The sequence below is a fragment of the Panthera uncia genome, assembly GCF_023721935.1.
Source record: "Panthera uncia isolate 11264 chromosome C1 unlocalized genomic scaffold, Puncia_PCG_1.0 HiC_scaffold_4, whole genome shotgun sequence".
Classification (NCBI taxonomy): Eukaryota; Metazoa; Chordata; class Mammalia; order Carnivora; family Felidae; genus Panthera; species Panthera uncia.
In genome coordinates, this window is record NW_026057585.1 from 85,190,220 (window position 1) to 85,211,506 (window position 21,287).

The window sequence follows — 21,287 nt, forward strand, 5'->3', positions numbered from 1 at the left end:
TTATTCTGGCCCCCAAACTGGGGCCAGACATCAGGGGAGACCCTGAGGTGTCAGGACAGGGCTGGTGCTTACTTTAGAATCAGTGTCATGGTCTCTTTCCGGTCCTTCCCCTGGAAGGGCAGGGAGCCCGTCAGCATCTCAAACTGTAAAAGACAAGGGTCTGTTAGGCTCTGGTCTCCATCTCCCATGTCCCCCACCTCCTCCCACCCAAACCACTCAGCTTCACTCCCAGGATTCCTGCTGGCCTGTGGCAGGACCACCTGGATCGAGAATTGTGACTGTCTCTGGTTCCTTTGTCAATCAGAACACCGAAAGCAGCACTAGGGGCCTGAGGCTGAGGAGAGGCCCAGTCCTGGGGCGGGGGCAGCCCAGGTGGGGCCAAGCCTGGAATCTTCCTAAGGAAGGAAACTGCAGCTGGGTGGACGTTGAGGCAGCTTGGCTGGGAGAAGACAGGAGGAAGTCTTAGAGACTATCAACCCCCTCACTGTTCAGATGAGAAAACTGAGGCCTGAGGCATGGGCTGAATGCTTTTCCCCTGTCTGGCCACTCACCATCAGCACCCCATAGGACCACCAGTCTGCACTGTGGGTGTGGCCCTGGCGGTTGACGACCTCGGGGGCCATGTACTCCACCGTCCCGCAGAAGGAATAGGCTTTCTTCTCATGGTCAATGGCCTCCTTGCTCAGGCCAAAGTCTGTGGCAAGGAGGGCATGAGGACACATCTTTAGGAACCCCCCCCCCCTTGCCTTCCTCCCTGCCAACCCTGCACACCCAAAGCCCCCTGCCCATAGGCCTGAGGGCACCACTCCCATGGGGCTGGGGTTCACACCCAGGCCATCCCAAGTCTAGGGTCTGGGCTTTTGACCACTTCTGAGTGCCTGGCACAGCCTCTCGGGAAGAATGGATCCCCTAGCGCTCAGCCCAGGCCCATCAAGAGCCCATCCTGACCTCCCCTGGGAATTGAGGGGGCAGGTGCCTTCTACTTACCAGTGAGTTTGATGTGGCCCTCCTCATCCAGAAGGATGCTGTAATGGAGAGATGGGAGTTGGGGCCCCTCAGCTGTGGCCCCTTGGGTTCTGGTGACACCAAGGGGGCCGTGGGGGTTGGGCCCAGCCCAGAGAAGGCGATCCACCCAGATCCATCCGGTGAATGGCAGGTGGAGCAGGGTGGTGGTGGTGCCATGCAGATGTGTGGCCTGTGTTCTTTGCTAATCCTCGGAACAACTGGATGAGGTAGGTACTATTATGGCCCTATTTTAACAACGAGGAAACTAAAGCTCAGGGAAGTCAAGCAACACCCCACGGTCACAGAGCTAAAAGGTGACGGAGACAAGATTTGAATTCAGGTCTGCCTAACTCTAAAGTCAGATCTCATTTCAGCCCAGCACCTGCCCCTGGCTGTCAAGTTACCATTTGAGGATGTTTAGATATTCAGGAAAATTCTAGAGAGGACCATATCAAACAAAGAATGACCTTTAGTGGTGGCATCTCAGACATCACACTGGATTAGCAAAAAAAAAAAAAAAAAATGTAGGCAACGTACCTGCAAGGAGGTGTCCAGCCCTTTTAACGGACACTGGTAATTAGGCAGACCCCTAAGAGGGCCCTGCTGCCACCACCACCCGTCCCACCCACCTATCCACGGGGCGGCCACACACAGGGAGACTTTGTTGGGGAGAGTTACACCCACCCCTGTCAGGAGAGACCCCAAGGCTTGCCTCTGCCCTGGCTAGGGAGGCTGGGGCAGAGCTGGGGCTTCACTCACTTTTCAGGTTTGAGGTCTCTGTAAATGATGCCCAGGCTGTGCAGGTGGTCCAGGCCCAAAGCTAGCTCAGCCAGGTAAAACTTCACATCCTCCTCTGTGAACATAACCTACGACAGGCGGGAGGGGACGCCAGCTGCGACTGCCTCTTCCTCAGGAGCTCAGGTACTGCAGTCAGCAGCTTCCTGGTCTCGGCGGCCCACCTCGGGGAGGACCCTTAGACACCCCAGGGCCACACACCATGCTCTGTATAAAGGGGTACGAGGGGCACCTGGGTGGCTCAGTCGGTTAAGTGCCCGACTTCAGTTCAGGTCATGGTCTCGCGGTTCGTGGGTTCAAGCCCCGCGTCAGGCTCTGTGCTGACAGCTCAGAGCCCGGAGCCTGCTTCAGATTCTGGGTCTCCCTCTCTCTCTCTGCCCCTCCCCCACTCGCACTCTGTCTCTCTTTAAAAATAAACATTAAAACAATGAAAAAATAAGTAAAAATTAAAACAATATGTAAAGGGGTTTGAGGTATGACATGATTAACATATGAGTCACTCATTGTGGTGTTGTTTGGAAATAGCAAAAGGGTTGGGCAGAAGACTGGGATAAACCATCTCTCCCATGTGTAATGGAGTGCTATGCAGCCATAAACTAGAACAAGGAAACTTCCATGTTCTGATATGGATCCATCTCCATGATCTGCTATCTTGAATAAGGCAAGATATAGAACAGATACATAGATTAGTACTTTTTATGTAAGGAAATGGGGGTTGGAATTCAGAACATGTATCAGAATGGGTTGTATTACCAAAGAAACATGGGGCGCTTAAACAAGAAATCAGTAAAAGTGTTTACCTATGGCGGGTAGAGGGACTGGGGTGGGAGGAAGATTTCTCAATGACATTTTTCTTTTCTTTTTTTTTTTTTAATTTTTTTTTTAACATTTTATTTATTTTTGAGACAGAGAGAGAGCATGAACAGAGGAGGGTCAGAGAAAGAGGGAGACACAGAATCCGAAACAGGCTCCAGGCTCTGAGCTGTCAGCACAGAGCCCGACGCGGGGCTCGAACTCACGGACCGCGAGATCATGACCTGAGCTGAAGTCGGACGCTCAACCGACTGAGCCACCCAGGCGCCCCGACATTTTTCTTTTCAATCATGTGAGTGTATTGCCTATTCAAACATTAAAATAACATTTAAAAAATTTTTAGGGGTGCCTGGGTTGCTCAGTGGGTTGAACGTCTGACTTTGGCTCAGGTCATGATCTCACAGTTTGTGAGTGCGAGCCCCACGTCAGGCTCTCTGTGCTGACAGCTCAGAGCCTGGAGCCTGCTTCAGAGTCTGTGTCTCCATCTCTCTCTGTCCCTTCCCGCTTGCACTCTGTCTCTCTCTCCCAAAAATAAATAAACATTAAAAAAATTTTTTTTTAATTTTTTTCTTTTAAAGTTTGTTTCTCTTCTGAAGTTTGACTTGTATTAATGGTCCCATTTTTATATCTGGCTCGAATTCTTTTATGTCAGTTAAAATCCTTTTGATTAACACATGGGACATAATATTAAAATATTTAGCTTTCTGGGTGGATTTAAGCTTCTGCCCATCTTCACAGCCCTGCCCAGGGCAGCCTTAGAAGAATGGAGGCAGAGAGACGAAAGATCCCTTAGCTCCTGGGAATCAAGGAGACCCAGGGCCTGATCCTCCTCACCCATCTTGGGAGGAACGAAGGCTTTGCCAAGCTGTACGCTTTGTCCCAGCGTGACACTGGGTATCAGTTCCTGGGCCAGGGACTGCTAGGCAGGCCTGGGTGGTCCCAGGTCCAAGCCACACCAGACAGGTTGTTCACAGGGCTCTGGGATGGGATGCCTCGTTGTCCCTCCAGCTCCATCTCGGGGCCCCGGGGCAGTGGGGTGTTAGCTCACCTCTTTAGAGAGCCGTGTGAAGAGGTCCCCGCCTCGCAGGAAGTCCAGAATAAGATAGAGCTTTCCCTCAGTCTGGAAGGCTGGGGAGAGGGGAAAAGGCGATGGTGGAGCCAGCTGGGTCCTGGGCCCTGCCCCTTTACTCTAAGCTCCCTTGGCCTGCTGGGGGTGGGGGCAACATACGGGGAAGGCAGTGGCCCACAGGCAAAGGCAAAGGCTGGCAGGCAGGGTGCGAACTCAAGTAGGCTGCGAACTCAAGTGGACTGCGGTCTCACCATAGTGGAGCTTCACCACAAACGGGTGGTTTACATCAGCTAGGATGTCTCTCTCCATCTTGGTCCGAACACGGTCACGCACTGGCCAGAAGAGAAAGACAGTCACTAGGAGTCTAGCCCCTCCCCCTAAAGAGTCAGCCCCAAGCCCTGTCTAAGAAGGGCTCTTCTTCTCCACGAGTTCCTCACATTACACGGCAGTACTCAGGGCTGGGCCCTTAGCCCCCTGCCCATCCCTCTCGCCCTCTCTCTCCTCCCAGCCCCCATCAAGGGCCATCCAATCCAGCCAATCTCAGCAACCTGTTTTGTCCTGTGTGCCCTTAGCCTCTGCCCCTGAGGCTCCCCCTGGGATGCCTTTACCAGACCCTTCCTCACCTGGCACAAAAATCCCTAGTTCCAGTCTGGGGGGATGGAGAGAACAGTCACTTGGGAGCTAGTTAGGCAGAGTCATTGGGCCTAAAAATCAGACTCGTGTGTCTGAGCAGACACCCCCACATACTCTTTTTTTTTTTTTTTTTTTAACGAATGAAAGTCCCTAGGCATTCTAATCACCAGCAGGTTCTTCTTTGACTCAGCTTAGGCCTCATCTCCTCCAGGAAGTCTTCCCTAAACTGCCAAGCTAAATTAGGGCCCTCTCTCCTGCAGGGCTGTGCTTTGCTCCTTCAGAGCACTTTTTGCCTTCGATTTTAATTTTTTCGTTTCCCTTACCAGGTGTGGCATGGACCATGCTGGAGTTAACTATTCCTGCTGCTGTTGGCCAAATATACCTTACATTTTTTACACTTTTGCTCGGGCCAACAGCTCCTCCTTCCCGGGGAACCCTCCCTCTACTATTTTCATTCTGGAGAACTCCTAACTGATCCTTCTCAAGGCACAGCTCAAATGGCTACTCCTTCTGTGAGGCTGCAACCCACTCTCCCCTGGGCTTCTCACTCACAGCACCAAGTGCACCACGCTGCAGGGTCGACACAGCCACTCCCGCCCCAGCCTGGGGACCTTCACAGCAGCGACCAAGTCCTTCATCCTTTTCCCTCATGGCTCCCATCACCCCTGCTGGGGAATGACTTCTACCCCTACCAGCCTGGCCTTAGGGCACCAAAACCACAGTACCCCACAGACAGCACTTTATGGGCCACATGACCCCTAAAGTCCCTAAGGCCAACACTTCTGATCCTCCCTCCCTCCCCTCAGCCAGGGCCTACTCCACCTGGTCAGGGTCACTGCCAGCCCAGAGTCCACTACCAACCACAGCAATACACTTTGTGAGCCGTGGAATTCTAGACCTGGCCTTGGGCTCCCTTCTGAACCTCCCTGCTGTCCATCTCTGTGGCCCTGCCTCAACTCACTCTCTCCTGCCTGCCCTAGCTGCTTGCCTGGACTCCCTGCCTCTTCCCCAACACCTTTCTCCACCCTGAGAGGTCTCCCTCATGAAGCAACTCTGCCCAAGTAACCTGAGTATCGGGGGTGTGAAGGCCCCTGCCACAAACATACTGCACTCACCCCCTGCCTCCTTCTAGACATTCACCTTCAGCTATGGTAATTGGTGGCTGGCTTGGGGGTGGGGGAGGGGAAGGATGCGGTTATTCCCCAGAAGTCTTTTCTTCGAAAGGGACCCCGTCTTTGCAATGGGGTGGGATAGGGAGTAAGGGGTGGCTGAGGACAGGCCTGTTTCTCTACCTTCAGACCAGGTACTCCTGGAGATAGAACTGCCTTCTCTGTCAGACCCAACACCTTGAGAGCTGGGCTGTCTCCCACAATCTGGGGCCCAGTCTGGGCTCTGCATGGGGAGGGGACCTCCACTCACCTTTCAGCGTTGCCTTCTTTAGTACCTTCATGGCATACAGGTGCCCACTGTCAGGTCGGGTGATCTTCCGCACCAGGAAGACCTGAGAAAGCAGTGGGGAAAAAGCAGAGGAGAAGCTGGGGAGGGGGGCCGAGCCCATCAGCTTCCATCCTCCAGGGCACAGGCTGACCTCTGACGTCCCCGAGTCCCAGGTTGACCTTTTGCCCTCCCTGGGTGCCAAGGTGACCTCCTGTCCCCCCCTCAGACCCAGCAACCCTTGCCCTCAGATCCTGAGCCCCAGGGTGACCCCTCATCCCCACCTCTGACATGATCAGTGTTGCCCTCCCAGTTGTGGGCTCAGAACTCACTTTGCCAAAGGATCCCTGGCCCAGAACCTTGAGCAGCTCAAAATGGGATGGGTCGGCCTTCTCAGAGCCAGCCTTGACGTGGTGCGTGATGGAGATCTCCTTGAGGATGCCCTCATCCTGATAGAGGGATAGAGCTGGTGGGCATGGTGGGTTTCATCCGGGCCGGCCGGGGGGATGGTCCCCATCCAAGCCCGCTCCCACTAGACCTCAGCAGACAGGGCCCTGCCAGCAGCACCAGACAGCTATGCTGAAGGGGCCAGCCTCCTGGCTCATCAATACCAAAAGGGCCTCGAGGGCCGGGGAGGGTCAAACTACCAAGGTGCTGAGTCAGGTGAGGCACTGCTCCTCTTGCTCCAGCTGTGCTGGCCTGGAGAGGCCCAAAGGGATGCCCAGGCACAGCCAGGTGGAGCCGACCCCAGGCTCCGGCTGAGGCCCAAAGCTCTGCGCAGGCCCTCCCTGTGGGGCTCCCCTCCCCCGCTGCAAAGGTTTTGGTTCTGCCACAATAGGAAGTAGAGTTTGTGCTCAGACTGGGGAGGTAGGGCTGGGCTTTTGTTCCTGGTCAGAATGGATGACAGGACCCTTCTGGCCAGAGGGACAGGGCTGAGATGCACAGGGACCCAAAAGTCACCAGAGGCTCCCCCGGCCAACCCAAGTGCCAGTCTGGGGTAGAAAGGAGCAGAGGCCTAGAGACTCCACGATCCACCCATAGAAACTTCCGTCATAGAAGTCTACTAAAAACCCCTTGCCCGGTCTTAGCTGTTCTAGGACCCTTCCTCCCTCCCTCCAATCTGTTGGTATTGCTCTAGAGCCCCGAAGTGCCTCCTCACTTCCCTAGGAAGCAAACCTGGGCAGGGTCCAGTCATCCAGCAGGGCCAGGCCTGGGCTTGGAGAGTCCACAGCCAACTGAGGCCAAACTGGCTGCCCAGGCACCTGCTCCAAGGGCCATAGCCAGGCCAAGACCAGACATCTGGGCACACTCACCGAGTCCTGCCTGGGGCCAGAGCCAGGGCCAGGGGCAGGCAGAGAGGTTTGGCTGATCCTGGGCCGCTGCTTCCTGGGCAGCCAGGGGAGCAGGGCCCAGAGCCGCAAGCGGGGCGGCTTGGGATCCTGCTCCATTCGCCCGGCAGGGCCGAGGCACCATGGCAGGAGCAGGCAGCGTCAGGGGCTGCCTCGGAGGTGGCCAGGCCCAAGGCGGATGTGCAGGGTGAGGGCGGGGGCTGGGCCCTGCTCAGGGCCGCCAATCACTCAGGGCCTGTGGTTTCCCAGCTCCAGGCCTACAATCTCACCACGTTCCCTTCCTCTCTTTTCCCCCCTCCCCACTGCCTGAGGGCTGCCCTCAGGCCCTTCCCCCCAACCCTCCTTGTGGGTCCCAAAGGGAAAGCCCCAGGCCAACCCAGCTGCTGAGGGGTAGACAGGTACCCAACAGGCAAAGACAGACACCCAACATGTAGAGGCAGATAAAGAGGGTCACCCAACAGGCAGAGGCAGGCATCAATAGGTAAAGACAGATGAAGATGGGCATCTAACAGGCAGAGACGCATGCCCACAAATCAGGGATGGATAGGGATACATGTCCAGCAAGGGGAGGTAGGAAGAATACATATCCAACAAGTACCCCATAAGCAGAGGCAGGAGGGAACTCATATTTAACAAGCAGAGGTGCATGGGGACACATATCCAACAGGCAGGGACAGAAGGGGATACAAACTCAACAGGCAGAGACAGATGGGGACCCAACAGGCAGAGGCAGATGGGGGCTTGCATCCAACAGGTGGAGACAGATGGGACACGTACTCAACAGGCAGAGACAGAAGGGGACACAACCCAACAGGCACCCGACATGTGAGATGTACCCAACAGGTGAAGATAGGCACTCATCAAATGGAGACAGAAACAGGAACAGAAGCAGGTGGGTGGCAGAAAGAGACAGTGAGGCCCAAGTAGACTGACAGATACCCAAGCCATACACACAGGCAGGAAAGACATGCAGACAGTCAGACCCTGGACTCAATGGCAGAGCTCTGGGTTCTTGCTGGTCTGCCAGGGGGTGGGAAAAGAGGTGCAGAGACATCACCTGCAAACACCCAGTGCTGGGGGGCGGGGGGGACAGTCCAGCATTTGTGGCAGACACACCTCTGAGGTCTCTTCCTATGCCAGGGCCCTGGACTAAGATAGTGGACTGAGAGGAACATCTCCTGAATGCAATCTGATGGCTTTGACTCTGATCCAAATTTCCCAAAAGCTGTTATCCCCATTTCAGAAACAGGAAACCGAGGCCCAGAGGACAGTGACTCACCCAGGCTGAAAGTGAACCAGTGGCAGAGCAGGCTTAAACTCAAATCCTTCCTCCAGTTACTGCCTGGCCTGGGGTCAGCGGGCCTCAAGTGGCCAGGAAAGGGTGGGCAGGTAAGTCAGTCAGAGCCATGCCCTGCCCATCCAAGCCCACCCCCTCCCTCAGTACTGGGGTGGGTCCAGGGACTTCCCATTCTAGGTCTAGACCCTGACAGACACAGCCCCATCTTCAGGGGACCTTGAACAGTCACAAAAGCTGCAGCTCTAAGAAGCTGCATGCTAATCAGGCCCCTGAGTATCACCCTGTGTGGGACAGGCAGAAAGCCTGGCTCAGAGAGGGGCTGAGGTGAGCCAAAGCCACACAGCAACCCTTGCCCACCCCGCCCTGAGGTTTGAGCCTCCACTTGCCTGTCTGCCTCCGAGAACACTCCCTCGGGACAGAAGCAGTCACCCGGAAACCCCAGGGGACAAAGCCACTCCCAAACCCATTCTTTGCCCAGGGTCATGGTGACAGACGCTGCTGGAGGCAGGCCAACCCTCTGCTCACCTTTCTGGGACAGGGGAGTGAGTCTCTCTCAACCCTGGGGAAATCTGCCGGGGTCTGCATGGTGGGGCTCAAGCCGGTGGCCAGAGGGCCCTGTTACTCGTCTACTTCTGCTTTTTCAGCCTTCCCGGCCCAGAAGGCAGGGTCCCTGACCCCCTCCTTCTCACTTCCCCCTCTGCAGGGAGGAGGGACAGAAGATGGGTCAGGCTCCCCTGCTGAGGAGGGGACATTGTAGACCCCAAGCCCATGACTCCGGGGGGGCCCAGGGATAAATCCTTCCTCGACTCCTCTGATCCTAAGGAGGGGAGACTAGAACACAGATAAAAGTCACAAAGCAATGAGGCAGTGACACATTGGGCATCCCAGCACCTGCAAACATCCCTTTGAGAGAATGTGCGGCAGAAGTCAGCAAGGCCACAGACTCTGAATGCCCCAGCTCAGAGTGCAGGAGCTTCTTCCCCCCATAGTGACCTTCCTATGGCTGGGCCCACCCAAAATGGCAGCCCATAGCACAGGCAGCACTGCCCCCAGCCCTGCCTTGCAGAAGCCCGCCAGTCCAGGGCCCTGGGATGGGCGGGGGGGGGGGGGGGGGGGGGGAAAAGGGCCTAGCAAGGACCTCACAGAAGTCTGAGAGAAGGAGCAGGTAGCAGTAGGGCAGGGGTTGACCAGGCCCAGCCCCCTTCCACGTGGCCTGGCCACACCAGTCCCACCAGTACACCCACAGGAACTGGCACGCCCACAAATATAAACAGGCTGATGATCGGAAACCATTTCCACAGACATGTGGAAACACACGCTCCCACGTACACACGGACTTCCCCTTCCAGTCCTCAAAGGGGCTCCAACGACAGCCTGATGACGGCTTGCCGCGGGTTGTGAAAGACGTCTCCTTAGACAGACAGCTCGCTGTACCCAGCTTCTGTAGGCAGGGGTCTGGAGGATGGGACGGCCCTGGGAGCCCCAAAGTGCTCTGGGCCAGAGCCAGTTGGGCCCCCCACCAACCCTCAAATCCCTCAGAAGCAAAGGAAGACTCTGTGGCCAGCAGGGTACAGGAAGGGGCAACAGGAAGGAAACAGTCTCAGAGCTGCCTTCGCTGAAGGGTATGTGCTGGGGCTGTGAGGCCTCTGGTGGCAGGAGTGGGGGAAGACAGGCACGAGACCACATCCCTTGGTCCCTGCCCCATTCCCCCCTATAGATACTTCCTCTTATCTACTTCCTCCCACAGGGCAGCTGGGAGAGAAGCCCAGAGCCCCCTGGCCTGATCCCTGGTCCCTAGGGTCCCCACCCCAGGCCTCCCTCCACCAGCTGGAGCCCAGCTGCCAATCCTGGCTGTAACGGACACCCACAGCCCCTTCCCCGGCTGGCAGTATAGGCAGGGCCTCCCAGGCCCACCCCCTCTGGGAGGACAGATAGCTCTGGCTATGTCTCCTAGCAGGCCTCTGGGGAGGTGAGGAGGGGGCCACAGTTCCCAGGTGGCCTTGCTGCACTGGGCCAGGCCTGGCATGAGTGACAAGAACTGTGCTCCTTACAAACTGAGCAAATACTGCACCAGAGTCATCCTTTCCTTCAGCCTCTACCGGTATGGGTTCTGCCAGGTCCTGTGCCTTAGCTCCGAGGCAGATACTGTCACCCCATTCCAGAGATGCGAAAACTGGACTCAGAAAGTGACTTGCCCAAGGCCACATAGCTAGAAAGGGGGACTGAAGCCTACACTCAAGCGTTTCATTATCACCCTCCCTGCGAGCCTATTTCCCCTTTGGGCATCGCTCACAGATACTGGGCTCCTGCTCGGTCCCCAAGCCAGGAAGCCAATCAGAGGAGGGGCACAGACTCAAGCCTTGTTCTCAGGCAGCTCTTGAAAATATATAACAAAACACAACTCTCAGGCTGCAGTGGAGGTGCTGTAGGTGCCCAGAGGCAGTAACTATCTGCCTAGGGTGAGGTCCCAAAGTACCTTCCACAGAGAGGGCGGTCCAGCTAAACCCTGAGAATGAATAGGAGTTGGCCAGGCAGAAAAGAGGAAAAAAAGACACTCCATGTAGAGAGGGACCAGCATGAAGAGGCTGAGGCCAGGAGTACAGGGTAGGAAGTTAAGAACTGTCCACTCATTAGCTGAGTGCTACCAGGCAAATTCACTTCCCTGTCTGAGCCTCAGTCTCCCCCTCTGTAAAGCAGAGGTTAAAACTAAATGTTCAACCCTCGGAAGGCTGTTGCAAATAAAGCGGGCCACAGAGACAAAGGGATGTTGTAAACAGGACTTCTCCCTTGATAAGATGGGCAGTCTTCCTGCTGCAGAGTTCCCTTGGGCAGTCCGAAGGGACACAGCCCAGCCACGTGGTTCCAGGACCTGGGAGGGTGGGCTAGCTTACCCTGGCCAATCCAAGGGAAGTTCCCCCCCAACACCTGAGGCTTCCAAGGCTCCCCGAAGTCCACAGTCACATCCTGCTTGTGCTCCGGCCAGGGTAGCATGAGGGATCCGGGATGGATCAGGGTTTCATAAACAGGAAGAGAGGAGGGGAGGGGGGAAATGCTCAGCTCTCAAAATAGACCTGCAGGCGCTTCAAAGGGGTCCAGCTCCGGAGATAGCCGGGGGAGGGGGCCTGGGATGCCTGGTCCACTCTCATGGAGGGAGGGAGGGTGAGCGGAGCCCCAGTGTGCCTGAGGGCACCAGGTGCGCAAGGGCTCGGAAGGGATCTGGGAGCTCTTGCCCTAGGCTGCTGTCTATACTATGGCTGCGAAAACCCCTATCCCCCTTTCTGCCTAAAATAAATAAAATAAACACGCATTACACCAAACTTGGGGGGCCTGGCTGGCTCAGTTGGTGCAGCGGGCAACTCTTGATCTCGGGGTTGTGAGTGAGAGCCCCACACTGGGTGTAGAGATTACTTAAAAATAAAATCTTTAAGGAAAAAAACAATCACACCAAACTTTGTGGGATTAATTTATGCCATGTCACATTCCCTCCTCCAGGTGGCCCTGAGGGGTGGACCCTATTCTTCTCTTACAGGAAAAGCACCTGACCCTCAGAAGGGCAAATCACTTGCCCAAGTTCTGCGGCAAACAAGAAAGAGGGGCAGGATTCTGACTTCAGAACACCTGACTCCCAAGTGCCTCTTCTTGTCTCCTCTCTGCCTGGAAGGCCCAATTCTCTCTGGAGCTGCCGAATCCTGCTTTTCGAGGCCCAGCCAAGTGCCAGTTCTGCAGAGAAGGTGGCCTGGTGCCCTACAGCCCACCACAACTCTCCTTCCTCTGCCACACACAGCAGTGACCATCCATGTGGTCCATGCTCAGCCCTGAGCGCAGATGCCCCTGGCTGGGCTCCCCAGGACGTGCTCATCTTACCATGTCACCGGGAGAAATGTGGGTACCTGGAAAGTGCCCAAAATGGGGCCTGGCACAGAATGGAGATTCTCTGTGCCTACAGTCATGTTCTTCCCCATCACAGTGCCCACCATACAGCTTTCCTGTCTCCACCCTCTCCCTAAGTCTGCAAGCTCCCTGGGGCTGGGGGTATTGACCTCATTTCAGGGTCCCCTAGTGCTGCTGCAAGGTGCACCAAAAGTCTGATGAAGCAAAGGATAAACTGGCCTGCTGCCCCTTCATTCCACTGCACAAAGCGATGAGGTCCTGACCACGGGCTGAGCGCCCCCTGGTGTGTGGAGCCCAGAAGTGGGCAATGGGGATACTGTGAGGTTCTAGGGGCAACAGAAAAGATAGATGAAGCAGATGCCTGGAAATGGTGGAACCTGGGATCACAGGGATCCGATATGCCCCCTCTTCAGCACGCAGCGTTCTCTGGGCTGGGAGAAGTGTGAGCTCTGTGGTCAAGCAAGATCTGACTCCATTGCTCACCAGCTATGTGACCTTGGGCCTCAATTTTCTCATCTGTAAAATGGGGACGGTAACAATTTCTGTATCGGGGTGTTGTAAAAACTAAACGCAAAGCTCCTGGTATGGGTTAAGCTCTTTATATCCCTTAAAGTGGCATTCAAAGCTCTCCTTGCCTATCCATCTCCAGCCTTGTCTCTCTTCCCATCCCAGGGTCTTCTGCCAGAGAGCAAGGGTCATAGGCTTGGGATCAAATGTAGGTTACCTGGCGGGGTAAGCTCTCACTCTTTCCCAACAAGTCCCTCTAGCTCCTGAGGTGAGAAGCTGTACTTACCCCCTGCTCCCCCAAAGCTGCAAGCTCTTCTGCAACCCCCAGAACTTAAGCCTCAAGATCTGAACATCCTGGTTCTTCTTTGAACCCCTTCATTTTGTTACTAAGCAACTAGCAAGCGCTACTTTGTGGGAGGAGATTCTCCAGACGTGGGGCCGAGGCAAACCAAGGGATCCAGTCCCCTACCACTTGGTCTGGCCTCTGGTGGCCAAGGTGGCCACAGTAACCATCAGAGGAGGGGGAAGGAGCCTACTGATCTTACCTTGCCCTATCCTGGGAAGCTCAGCTCCCTTATCTTAGGAGGATGAGATAAGACAAACATCAGGACCAGCCCTGAGTCTATTTCAAAGGTCAAGTTTATGGCAGGTGTAGTGCCCAGGCCAACCCAGATGTAGAGGGTGTGGCCACTGGAGGGAACTGAAGCTGAGTGCTCACACTGCTGGTGCTGAAGTCAGTGTGCCAGGCAGTTACTACCTCATCTGTCCTTCCCATCACTCTTGTGAGGTAGATACCATTATCCCCAATTTACAGGTTGGAAATTTACAGAGGAAACGGAGACTCAGAAGGGAGAAGACCTCTGGCCAAATGGTGAGGGTGGAACCAGGACTTGAACGGTCTGCTCTACTGCCAGAACCCATCCTCTGTCCTGCCCAAGCAACTTCCAAAGCACCCCTACCCCAGCCGGTAGTTCTGGAACCTCACAGCTCCTGAAAACTGGGCACAGAGATGAGAAAGCCCAGCTCAGAAAGCACAAAGGACCCACCCAAGGTCACACAACTGTCACCCAGCCCCTGGTGCTTTTGTCAACACACAAAACCAGGAACAGGGGTTGAAGGGCTAAAGGGAGGTGCCCAGGGAAGCAAAGATAGTAGGGGTGAGGGAACCAGCCTAGGGCTGGGAGATGGGAGCCCAGAGAAATGGCCGATGGGCCACAGGCCAGGCACTGGGCCCTGGTTAGACATGAGAGGCCACCAGATTCCCTTCCTTCATGTACCAGCACCATATACCCAGATGATTCCAGGCCTTCATGAAAGCCCAGCTGATCTGAGCCTCTCCCATCACCCTTTCAGCCCTTTCCTTACTTCTGTGAGTGAATAAACCAAGGAAGTGGCCTGAGTAATGAGAAGCCAGAGTTCTAGCCTGGGTTCTGCTCCTGACCCTGTCTGGGCCGCAGTCCCCTCACCTAAGAAATAGGAAGGTTGAGGGGCACCTGGCTGGCTCAGTCGGTAGAGCATGTGACTCTTAATCTTGAAATTGTAAGTTCAAGCCCCACGGTGGGTGTGAGATTACTTAAAAAAATAAAGTCTTAAAAAAAAAGAAAGACAGAAATAGGAAGGTTGGAACAAGTGATCTCTGTGCACAGGGTCACCTCGAGGATTCCGTGGGACCAGAGAGGAAGGCTGAGCTGGGCAGGCCTCCCTCCTCCTCCAAAGCCATGCAAATGGTCCCTTGCTCAGGGTGCCTGCCTTGGTCCTCACCTTGGACGGCTGCAGTCCAGCTTCTTCCCCCGAGGTCTGTCCATTCTGGAAAAGAAAAGGGAGATAGGGAAACATTACCCGGACTTACCAGTGTGGGACAGAGCGAAAACAGACCCTGCCAGAACCCATGCCCATGGCTGCCCCCAGTAGCTAGGGAGGCCATGTAGGCAGGGGCCCTCTACCTCCATTTTCACTGTAAGGGCATAGGTATCAAAGTGCCCTCCTGGGACAGTCCCTCACCAGCATTTCCCAATCCTCCCTCCCTTGTGCTCTCAGCCTAGCAAACCCCTCATCTTTGAAGACTGAGCTTAAATGTCATCTCCCCCCAGTGAGAAGGAAAGGACGTGTGTGGCTCCCAGCTCTGCCGGAGACAAACTGCGTGATTCTGTACCAAATAACCAACAGCAAGAGGCCTCAGTCCCCTGACCTTAACATGGGGATAGTCATACCCACCTCCCAGAATTGCTGCAGGGATGTAAGGGGACAAAGTCTGGGAAAGTCCAGCCTGGAGATGGTGGCTACCCTGTCCTTGCCCCACTCTGGGACCCCTTCCCTGTCTTTGCCAGGCAGAATTGCTGCTGCCCCACTGTGCCCCTGCGTCCCTTCACTGTACCATGTGTCACGCTGCAGGGACTATTTACACATAGGCTCGCCCTTTCTAATAAACGGGGAGTCCTGGGAGGACAGAGATTAGGACATGGTGCTAACAGCTGCTCTCTTCTAAGCCCCTGCCACATGCCAGGCCCTGGGCTCGCTGCCTCACACCTGTGGTACCGTTAAATCCTCATGATCTGGTAGGTAGGCCCCGGCCCCATTTGGCAGAAGAAGAAACTGAGGTTCAGAGGGGCGTATGATGGCACCTAAGGTCTCATAACTGGTAAGTGGGGATTCAAAATCTGGTCTCTGACACCCAGGAGGTGCTCAAAAAAAAAAAAAAGGTCTGCTGAAAAGGAGCCCACACCCCAGCGGGGGAACTACCTGTAGAGAGGCAGGCAATGGGCCATTCTCTAGGTAGTCCTGCTTTCTCCATCCCCTAGACTTCGCCCTCAGGGGTACACCAAACCCAGCCCATCCCTTTCCTGTGTGATATGAGGTGAGTAACCAGGCCTTGGGAAGCAGAAAGGAGCTGTCCCCACCCCTCTTGGCAAGCAGAAGTGTGGTGAGGCAGACAGAGGCTCCTACCGGTAGCAAGACCCAGCCTAGGGCAGGTCAGGACTTTGGAGCCAGGGGCTGGGTCCACAGGGCAGCTGTGGCTTTGCTTGGCAGAAGCAGGCACAGCTGTGCTCTGCCCATTACATAATCTCCCTGCTCCTGGAGCAGCTCCTCCCTGCCGCTCCCAGGACATCCTGCCCCCGTGAGCCTCTTTAATGCCCCCAGTCCTCCCCAGGGACCACTGTTCTGCAGGCCCCTCCACACACACATACATATACATGCTGTCCTCTCTCAGCGACCTGGGGAGAGGGCTGGGTTGATCAGGGCCAGGGAGGAGGGGTGGGGTGCACGGTACATTTATATATTGAGTTCCATTTCACCCAGCATTCTAGACTCTTGACATAATTCCACAATTATGGAAATGTGGAATCCACAGATGGTCACAACAGCCTACATGCACACCAGCCCCCTGCCTTCCCCATTCCAAACCCCTATCCTTCCTAAAACTCAACTGTGACCCTTGCACTTGAGCAATCAACTCTCTTGGTGATTCACTCCTTATTGAGAACCTTCTATGTACCAGGCCCCAAACCCTTCCATGACTTCTCACTGTCTATAGAATAAAGACCCAGCTTCTTGGCATGACATCCAAGGCCATCATCCCAACTGCCCAACACAGGTGATTAGTATGTGGGTTCTAGAACCTGACCTTCTGAGTTCAAATTCTGGCTTCTACTGCTGCATGACCCTGAGGTTATTTCATTTCTCAGGGCTTCAGTTTCCTCATCTGTGAAATGGGGATAAAAGTAATGTATCTCACTGGGTGGCTATAAGAAGCAAACAAAATAATGCCTATAAATATCTACACCTGACACATAACTGGTTCACAAACAATAGCCATTATTATTACTGGGCCCTCTTCTTGAGCTTAACTGAATGACCTGGGACCTTCAGAAGACCAGCTTGTTTCATATCCCCAAGCTATCTTCATGGTGGCTCCTAATACCAAGAAAACCCTTCCTGTCTTGTCCCTTTGGCAAATTCCTGGTCTTCTTTCAGGACTCACTTCCAATGTCCTCTTCTCTGTTCACAAAGCCTCAAGTCCTTTCCTCCCTCCTCTGGGCCCCACAGCACCGAGCAAGCCATAGGTTAACTCAGGAAGAAGCATAGTTTATCCATCATTACCTCCCTAGCACCCAGCTCAGGGTCCAGAGCATGGTTTGTCAAATGAAAGCTCGGCTCAGTAAAGAGAGCAAGAAGGCCAGAGCAGGGTCTATTACTCCTATTTTTCAGATGAAGCTCAGAGAGTTAAGGGACTTACATGAGGTCCCTCGGCTAGCATGTGACAGACATGGGGCCATAACCCAAAGTCACATGGCTGCAAGCCTAAATCCCCAATGAGGGGTGTGATGAGGTCATGGATGTACCCAGAAGTGTGGGCTTACTGAGCAGTATCCTGCATGATTCAAGGAACCCCACAGGCCCTGTTTGGCTGCCTCCAGCCCCAGGGTCTCTGGCCTGGGTGTCATCCTCATGGAACCCCATGCCTGTAACAGCTGATGCACAAGTCTTCTAGAAGGGGATAGGCAGCCCTGGAGAAAGGACTGGGAGTGCAAAGAGACCACAGGTGAGTATCCCCCCCAGAGCCAGGGTCCTGAGAAGGCAGGGTCCAAGTGCCTCTCTGGCCTTACTACTGCACAGACGGTGGAGAGAACACAGTTCTGCAGCAACGAAGACATACTGCTAATCCCAGCTCTGCCAGCCACACACTCTGACCTTGGGTCTGTCATATCACTTCTCTGACCCTCAGTTTTCTCATCTGTATTACGAAGCCAGGTCTGTCTTGTTCACAGCTGCACTGTTGCTTAGCATAGAACTTGTCACGTGACAGTACTCAATAAATATTTGCTGAATGAATGAGTAAATGAATGAAAGGGGACAATGATCTTGACCTTGCAGTATACTAATGAAAGACCTTGTCTAAAACATCTGGTATAGGAAGGGTTCTCTGACCTCTCCCACTCTCCCTGCTCTTCCTCAGAGAGCACTGCTCATAGGCGTGCTCTAAGGCCCCCAGACCACTGTGCCCCCTCCCCAGAACTCAGAGATGGATTCCAAAAGGCATCCTTCCTTCCCACCCAAGCAGCTCTGCCTTGAGAAGAGGGGCCCAGGGCAGCGTCTGGAGAGGCCGGGCAGCAGATGGACAAAGACAGCACGTGCCCCACAGGCAGGAAGCAGCCCCAGGAGCTGGGTTCAGAGCCCAGCACTGGCAGCCCTGCACGCTGCTGGAGGCTGGGGGCCAGGTGCCAGGGCTGGCTGGCACCACCAGCCCTCTGAAAAGGCTGGACAGAGGCCCTGCGGGACATGGAGAGTCTGCCAACATCCGGAGCCTCTCCTGGAGTACCTTCCACCTGGGCCAGTGTGATCCCAGCCCTTCCCCAACTTTGCCACCCCCACCTCCACCCCCACCCAAAAAAACTTGGTGGAAGACAGTGAGAGATCTGGGTTCCCAGTCTGTCTCTGCATTAATTCACAGGCAAGTTCTTCTCCGAGTTTAGCTGTTCCATATGAAAACGGGGGTAATAATCCCTTTTTTTTTTTTTTTTTTTTTTTTTAAGAGGCTCTTCACCTAACACGAGGCTTGAACTCACAACCCTGAGATCAAGAGTCGCATGCTCTACTGACTGAGCCAGCCAGGCCCGGCAATAATCCCTACTTTGAGAAGTTGTTTCAATAATTATTTTATTTTAATGAGGTGACATAAGTGAAGCAGGGTAGGTGGCATACACGGAAGCTCTGTGCACAGCAGGGCTGGGCCTAAACACAAGGTTACTGCTTTCAGCAGGGCCAGGGAAGGCCCAGGCAGAATCCTCACCCACACTTCCACCTGGGCCAGGCCCTGCCTCCCAGCAGCCCATTTTCGGCAGCGTCATGGGGAGGACAGGGCAGTCTAGATCCCAAGCCTCGGCCAAATGCCCCCACCGGCCCCTTGCCTGCCTCATTCCTGGCCGGGAGCTGGTGGCAGCGTCTGTACCTGTAGGTCAGGCTACTATATCGCTTACATGTCACCTGGCTAAGAACAGCGAGGCCCTGTTCTCCAGTGAGAACAGTCCAACCGGTGCCCTGGCTGCCCCATGGCTCCTATTACCCAAACAATAACACCCAGTCGCCTGGCACTTCCATGGAGTGGGGGAGGGGGAGAAGAGGCAGCAGCGCCCAGGGCTCTGCACCTCTCAGGCCCAGGAAGCATGAACCTAGAACCCAGCCCTGGCCACTGGAGGAACAGAGGTGCAGAGAAGCTAAGGACCGACTGAGGGTCACACAGTCTTCCCAAGGTGAAACTCTGAGAAATCATGACCCCCCCCCACCCCCCAATCCTAGGAAGCAAACCAGGCTTCGCCTCTCACAGAGCTCAGGTGCAGTAGTACTCAAAACTGAGTTGAGTTTCCTGTTTAATCCTGGTTAAGCTGGCCCCTGCCCCAGGATTCCCCAAAGGGAAGCAGGAAGTAGTGCCCTGCGCTGGGAATCAAGCTCCTGGGTGTCTGTCTTCCTACTAGTATAACCCAAGGTAAGTCCTTGGGTTAAGTCCTTCCCGGCCTACCTTCCTCTAGGGAGGCCTAAGTCTCAGGGGCATGCCAGGGCAAAGGAATCCACCTCGGAGCGCCCCCCCCCCCAACCTGGCCCTTATACCCCAGGGCTGCAGGGGGGGGGGGGTACTGCAGAGGGCAGTGTTCCTCACCTCAGAGGGTGAGTCAGCGAGAGAACCTCCGAGAGTCGTGCAGGGCCTGTAAAAACCCCATGGCAGGGATCCCAGAGCAATTTACTCCAAATTGCACCTTCAGGTTGGTTACCTAATCCTGCCGCGCCCACCCTCCAATAGCCAGTGTCAGCCATGACCGTCCCTTTAAAGGGGTAGCACACCTGGGGTGCTGGGGACCTGGGGTCCTCAGTCTGATCACAACCTGTGGCCCTGAGAGGCAGGGTACCTGGTGGTTGCCCCAGGTAAGAGAAGGCAGAGGAGTGGAGCTAGGCAGGGGCTAGGGACGAAAGCCAGGAGAAAATCACCTTGGCTCCTGGGCTCACTGAGGTCTTCACACCCTCCCAGTATACTCCCCACATCCCCTCTGGAAAAGGAGTGTCGCCTGCCTCCTTCCCAGCATGAGGCTGAGGGGAAAGTTTTCTCAATCTGTTTCAGGGTCTTGACCTTGACCCTGAGGGTCAATGGGCACAGGAAGCACTGGCCTTCTGCATCCCAGGGCCTGGCACCACAGAATCCTCAGAGGAGGGCAGGAGCTGCTTCTGGTAGAGGTTAGGTGATAGAGGCCAAATGCCCCAGGGGCCCAGCCCTTCCTAAGCAAGGGCTCCCAAGAAAGGAGGCAGGCACTGAGGTCCTCCCTGACTCCAGGAATAATCTTCACAAGGTCTAAGGGGTTTTCCCCACTCTCTTCACAGCCTGGGGTAGGGGATACAGGTGTCCTCTGGCCCTAGCCTCGGGGCAAAGAAAACCAAGTTTCAGCCCTAGACGGGCGGTGTCACCCCACATTCCACAACTGCCAAGGGTCAAGAGGGGTAATCCTGCTAGGGTCAGCAGCGGAGACGCGGGAGCTCTTGGGGTAGGACACTGGGAGACATCAAGGAGAAGTGGGGTTCCCATGACCCTCTTCTCTGGGAGAATCCCAGACATCTGGCACCTCAGCCCTGCCCATCTGCTCTGATAGTGGAAGCTCCGACAGTTCCCCGTACGGGTCCTAGGTGTGTGGGGTGAGGTGGGCAGATCTCACGGCCCCGCGGGATCTTCTCTCCAGGCTAAAGGGGTCCTGGGCGCTTGGAGGAACTGTCCCTCGCGCGCACACACACACACACACACACACACACACACACACACACGCGCGCGCGCGATATGGAGGGGGCGGGTGGAGCCGAAGAGAAGGCAAGTGATCGGAGTGCACTCGCGCCCTCGCGGGCGCCCGCCGGGCTGCAGCGGCTCCGCAAGCCGCCCCGCCCCTGTGGGGACCCAGGCTCGCCGGCCGCCCGCCGGCGCCCATCCTCCGCCCCGCTCACTCACCTCCGGGTCCAGCGGCACCAGCTCCATGAGCGGCCAGGGCTCCTTGAGCTGGGCGAGCGGCATCGCGCCGCCGCCGGGCCGCCCGCGCTCCTCCCGCGGCCCGGGCCGCACCGCCTGCCGGGTCCCAGGGTCCCTGGCTCTGCGCCCTCGCGCCCCCCGCCCCCCGGCGAGACCCTCACGCTCGGGCAGGGCCGCCCGCCGCCGCTGCCGCCACGGCACTCGCACTTCGGCTCCCTCCGTCACCCGGCACCGCCGCGCCCATTGGCTACCTGCGCGAGGGGCGGGGCCGCCGAAGCCCCGCCCCAGCCCCCGCGGGGCGGCTTTCCCGGAGCGGACCCCCGCCCCCGGCGCGCGGGAGCGTTGGCTCCGCCTCTACCGCGAGCCCCTGGCCGGTGCTCTGCTACGCCTTAGAAGAGGCCTTCCTGACTCCTCCCTCCCAAACCTTGTCCTTCCTTACGGACCACGCCAGGGTCATCTGTTTCCCCTCATCTGTTAGTTTGGGATCATGCCCCAGAT

General features: G+C 55.9%; 1 protein-coding gene across 6 annotated transcripts in view; it reads right to left on the bottom strand.

Moving 5' to 3' along the window:
• Positions 1-20,982, bottom strand: part of RPS6KA1 (ribosomal protein S6 kinase A1) — a 39,386-nt gene extending 18,404 nt beyond the window's left edge. The window contains exons 1-10 of one of the 6 annotated variants that reach the window (XM_049617694.1): positions 20,772-20,982; positions 14,555-14,599; positions 6,082-6,198; positions 5,735-5,816; positions 3,934-4,014; positions 3,662-3,741; positions 1,765-1,871; positions 988-1,025; positions 552-694; positions 73-143 (exon numbers count right to left, since the gene is read on the bottom strand). In XM_049617694.1, the coding sequence (XP_049473651.1) occupies positions 73-143; positions 552-694; positions 988-1,025; positions 1,765-1,871; positions 3,662-3,741; positions 3,934-4,014; positions 5,735-5,816; positions 6,082-6,198; positions 14,555-14,599; positions 20,772-20,834 (827 nt within the window). In that variant the 5' untranslated portion in view covers positions 20,835-20,982. Of the gene's footprint in view, positions 1-72; positions 144-551; positions 695-987; positions 1,026-1,764; positions 1,872-3,661; positions 3,742-3,933; positions 4,015-5,734; positions 5,817-6,081; positions 6,216-7,062; positions 7,390-8,377; positions 8,461-8,920; positions 9,453-14,554; positions 14,600-20,771 lie in introns of those variants that run through there. The other 5 variants (XM_049617697.1, XM_049617695.1, XM_049617698.1 and 2 more) reach the window with 5 other exon arrangements.
• Positions 20,983-21,287: the final 305 nt, after the last annotated feature.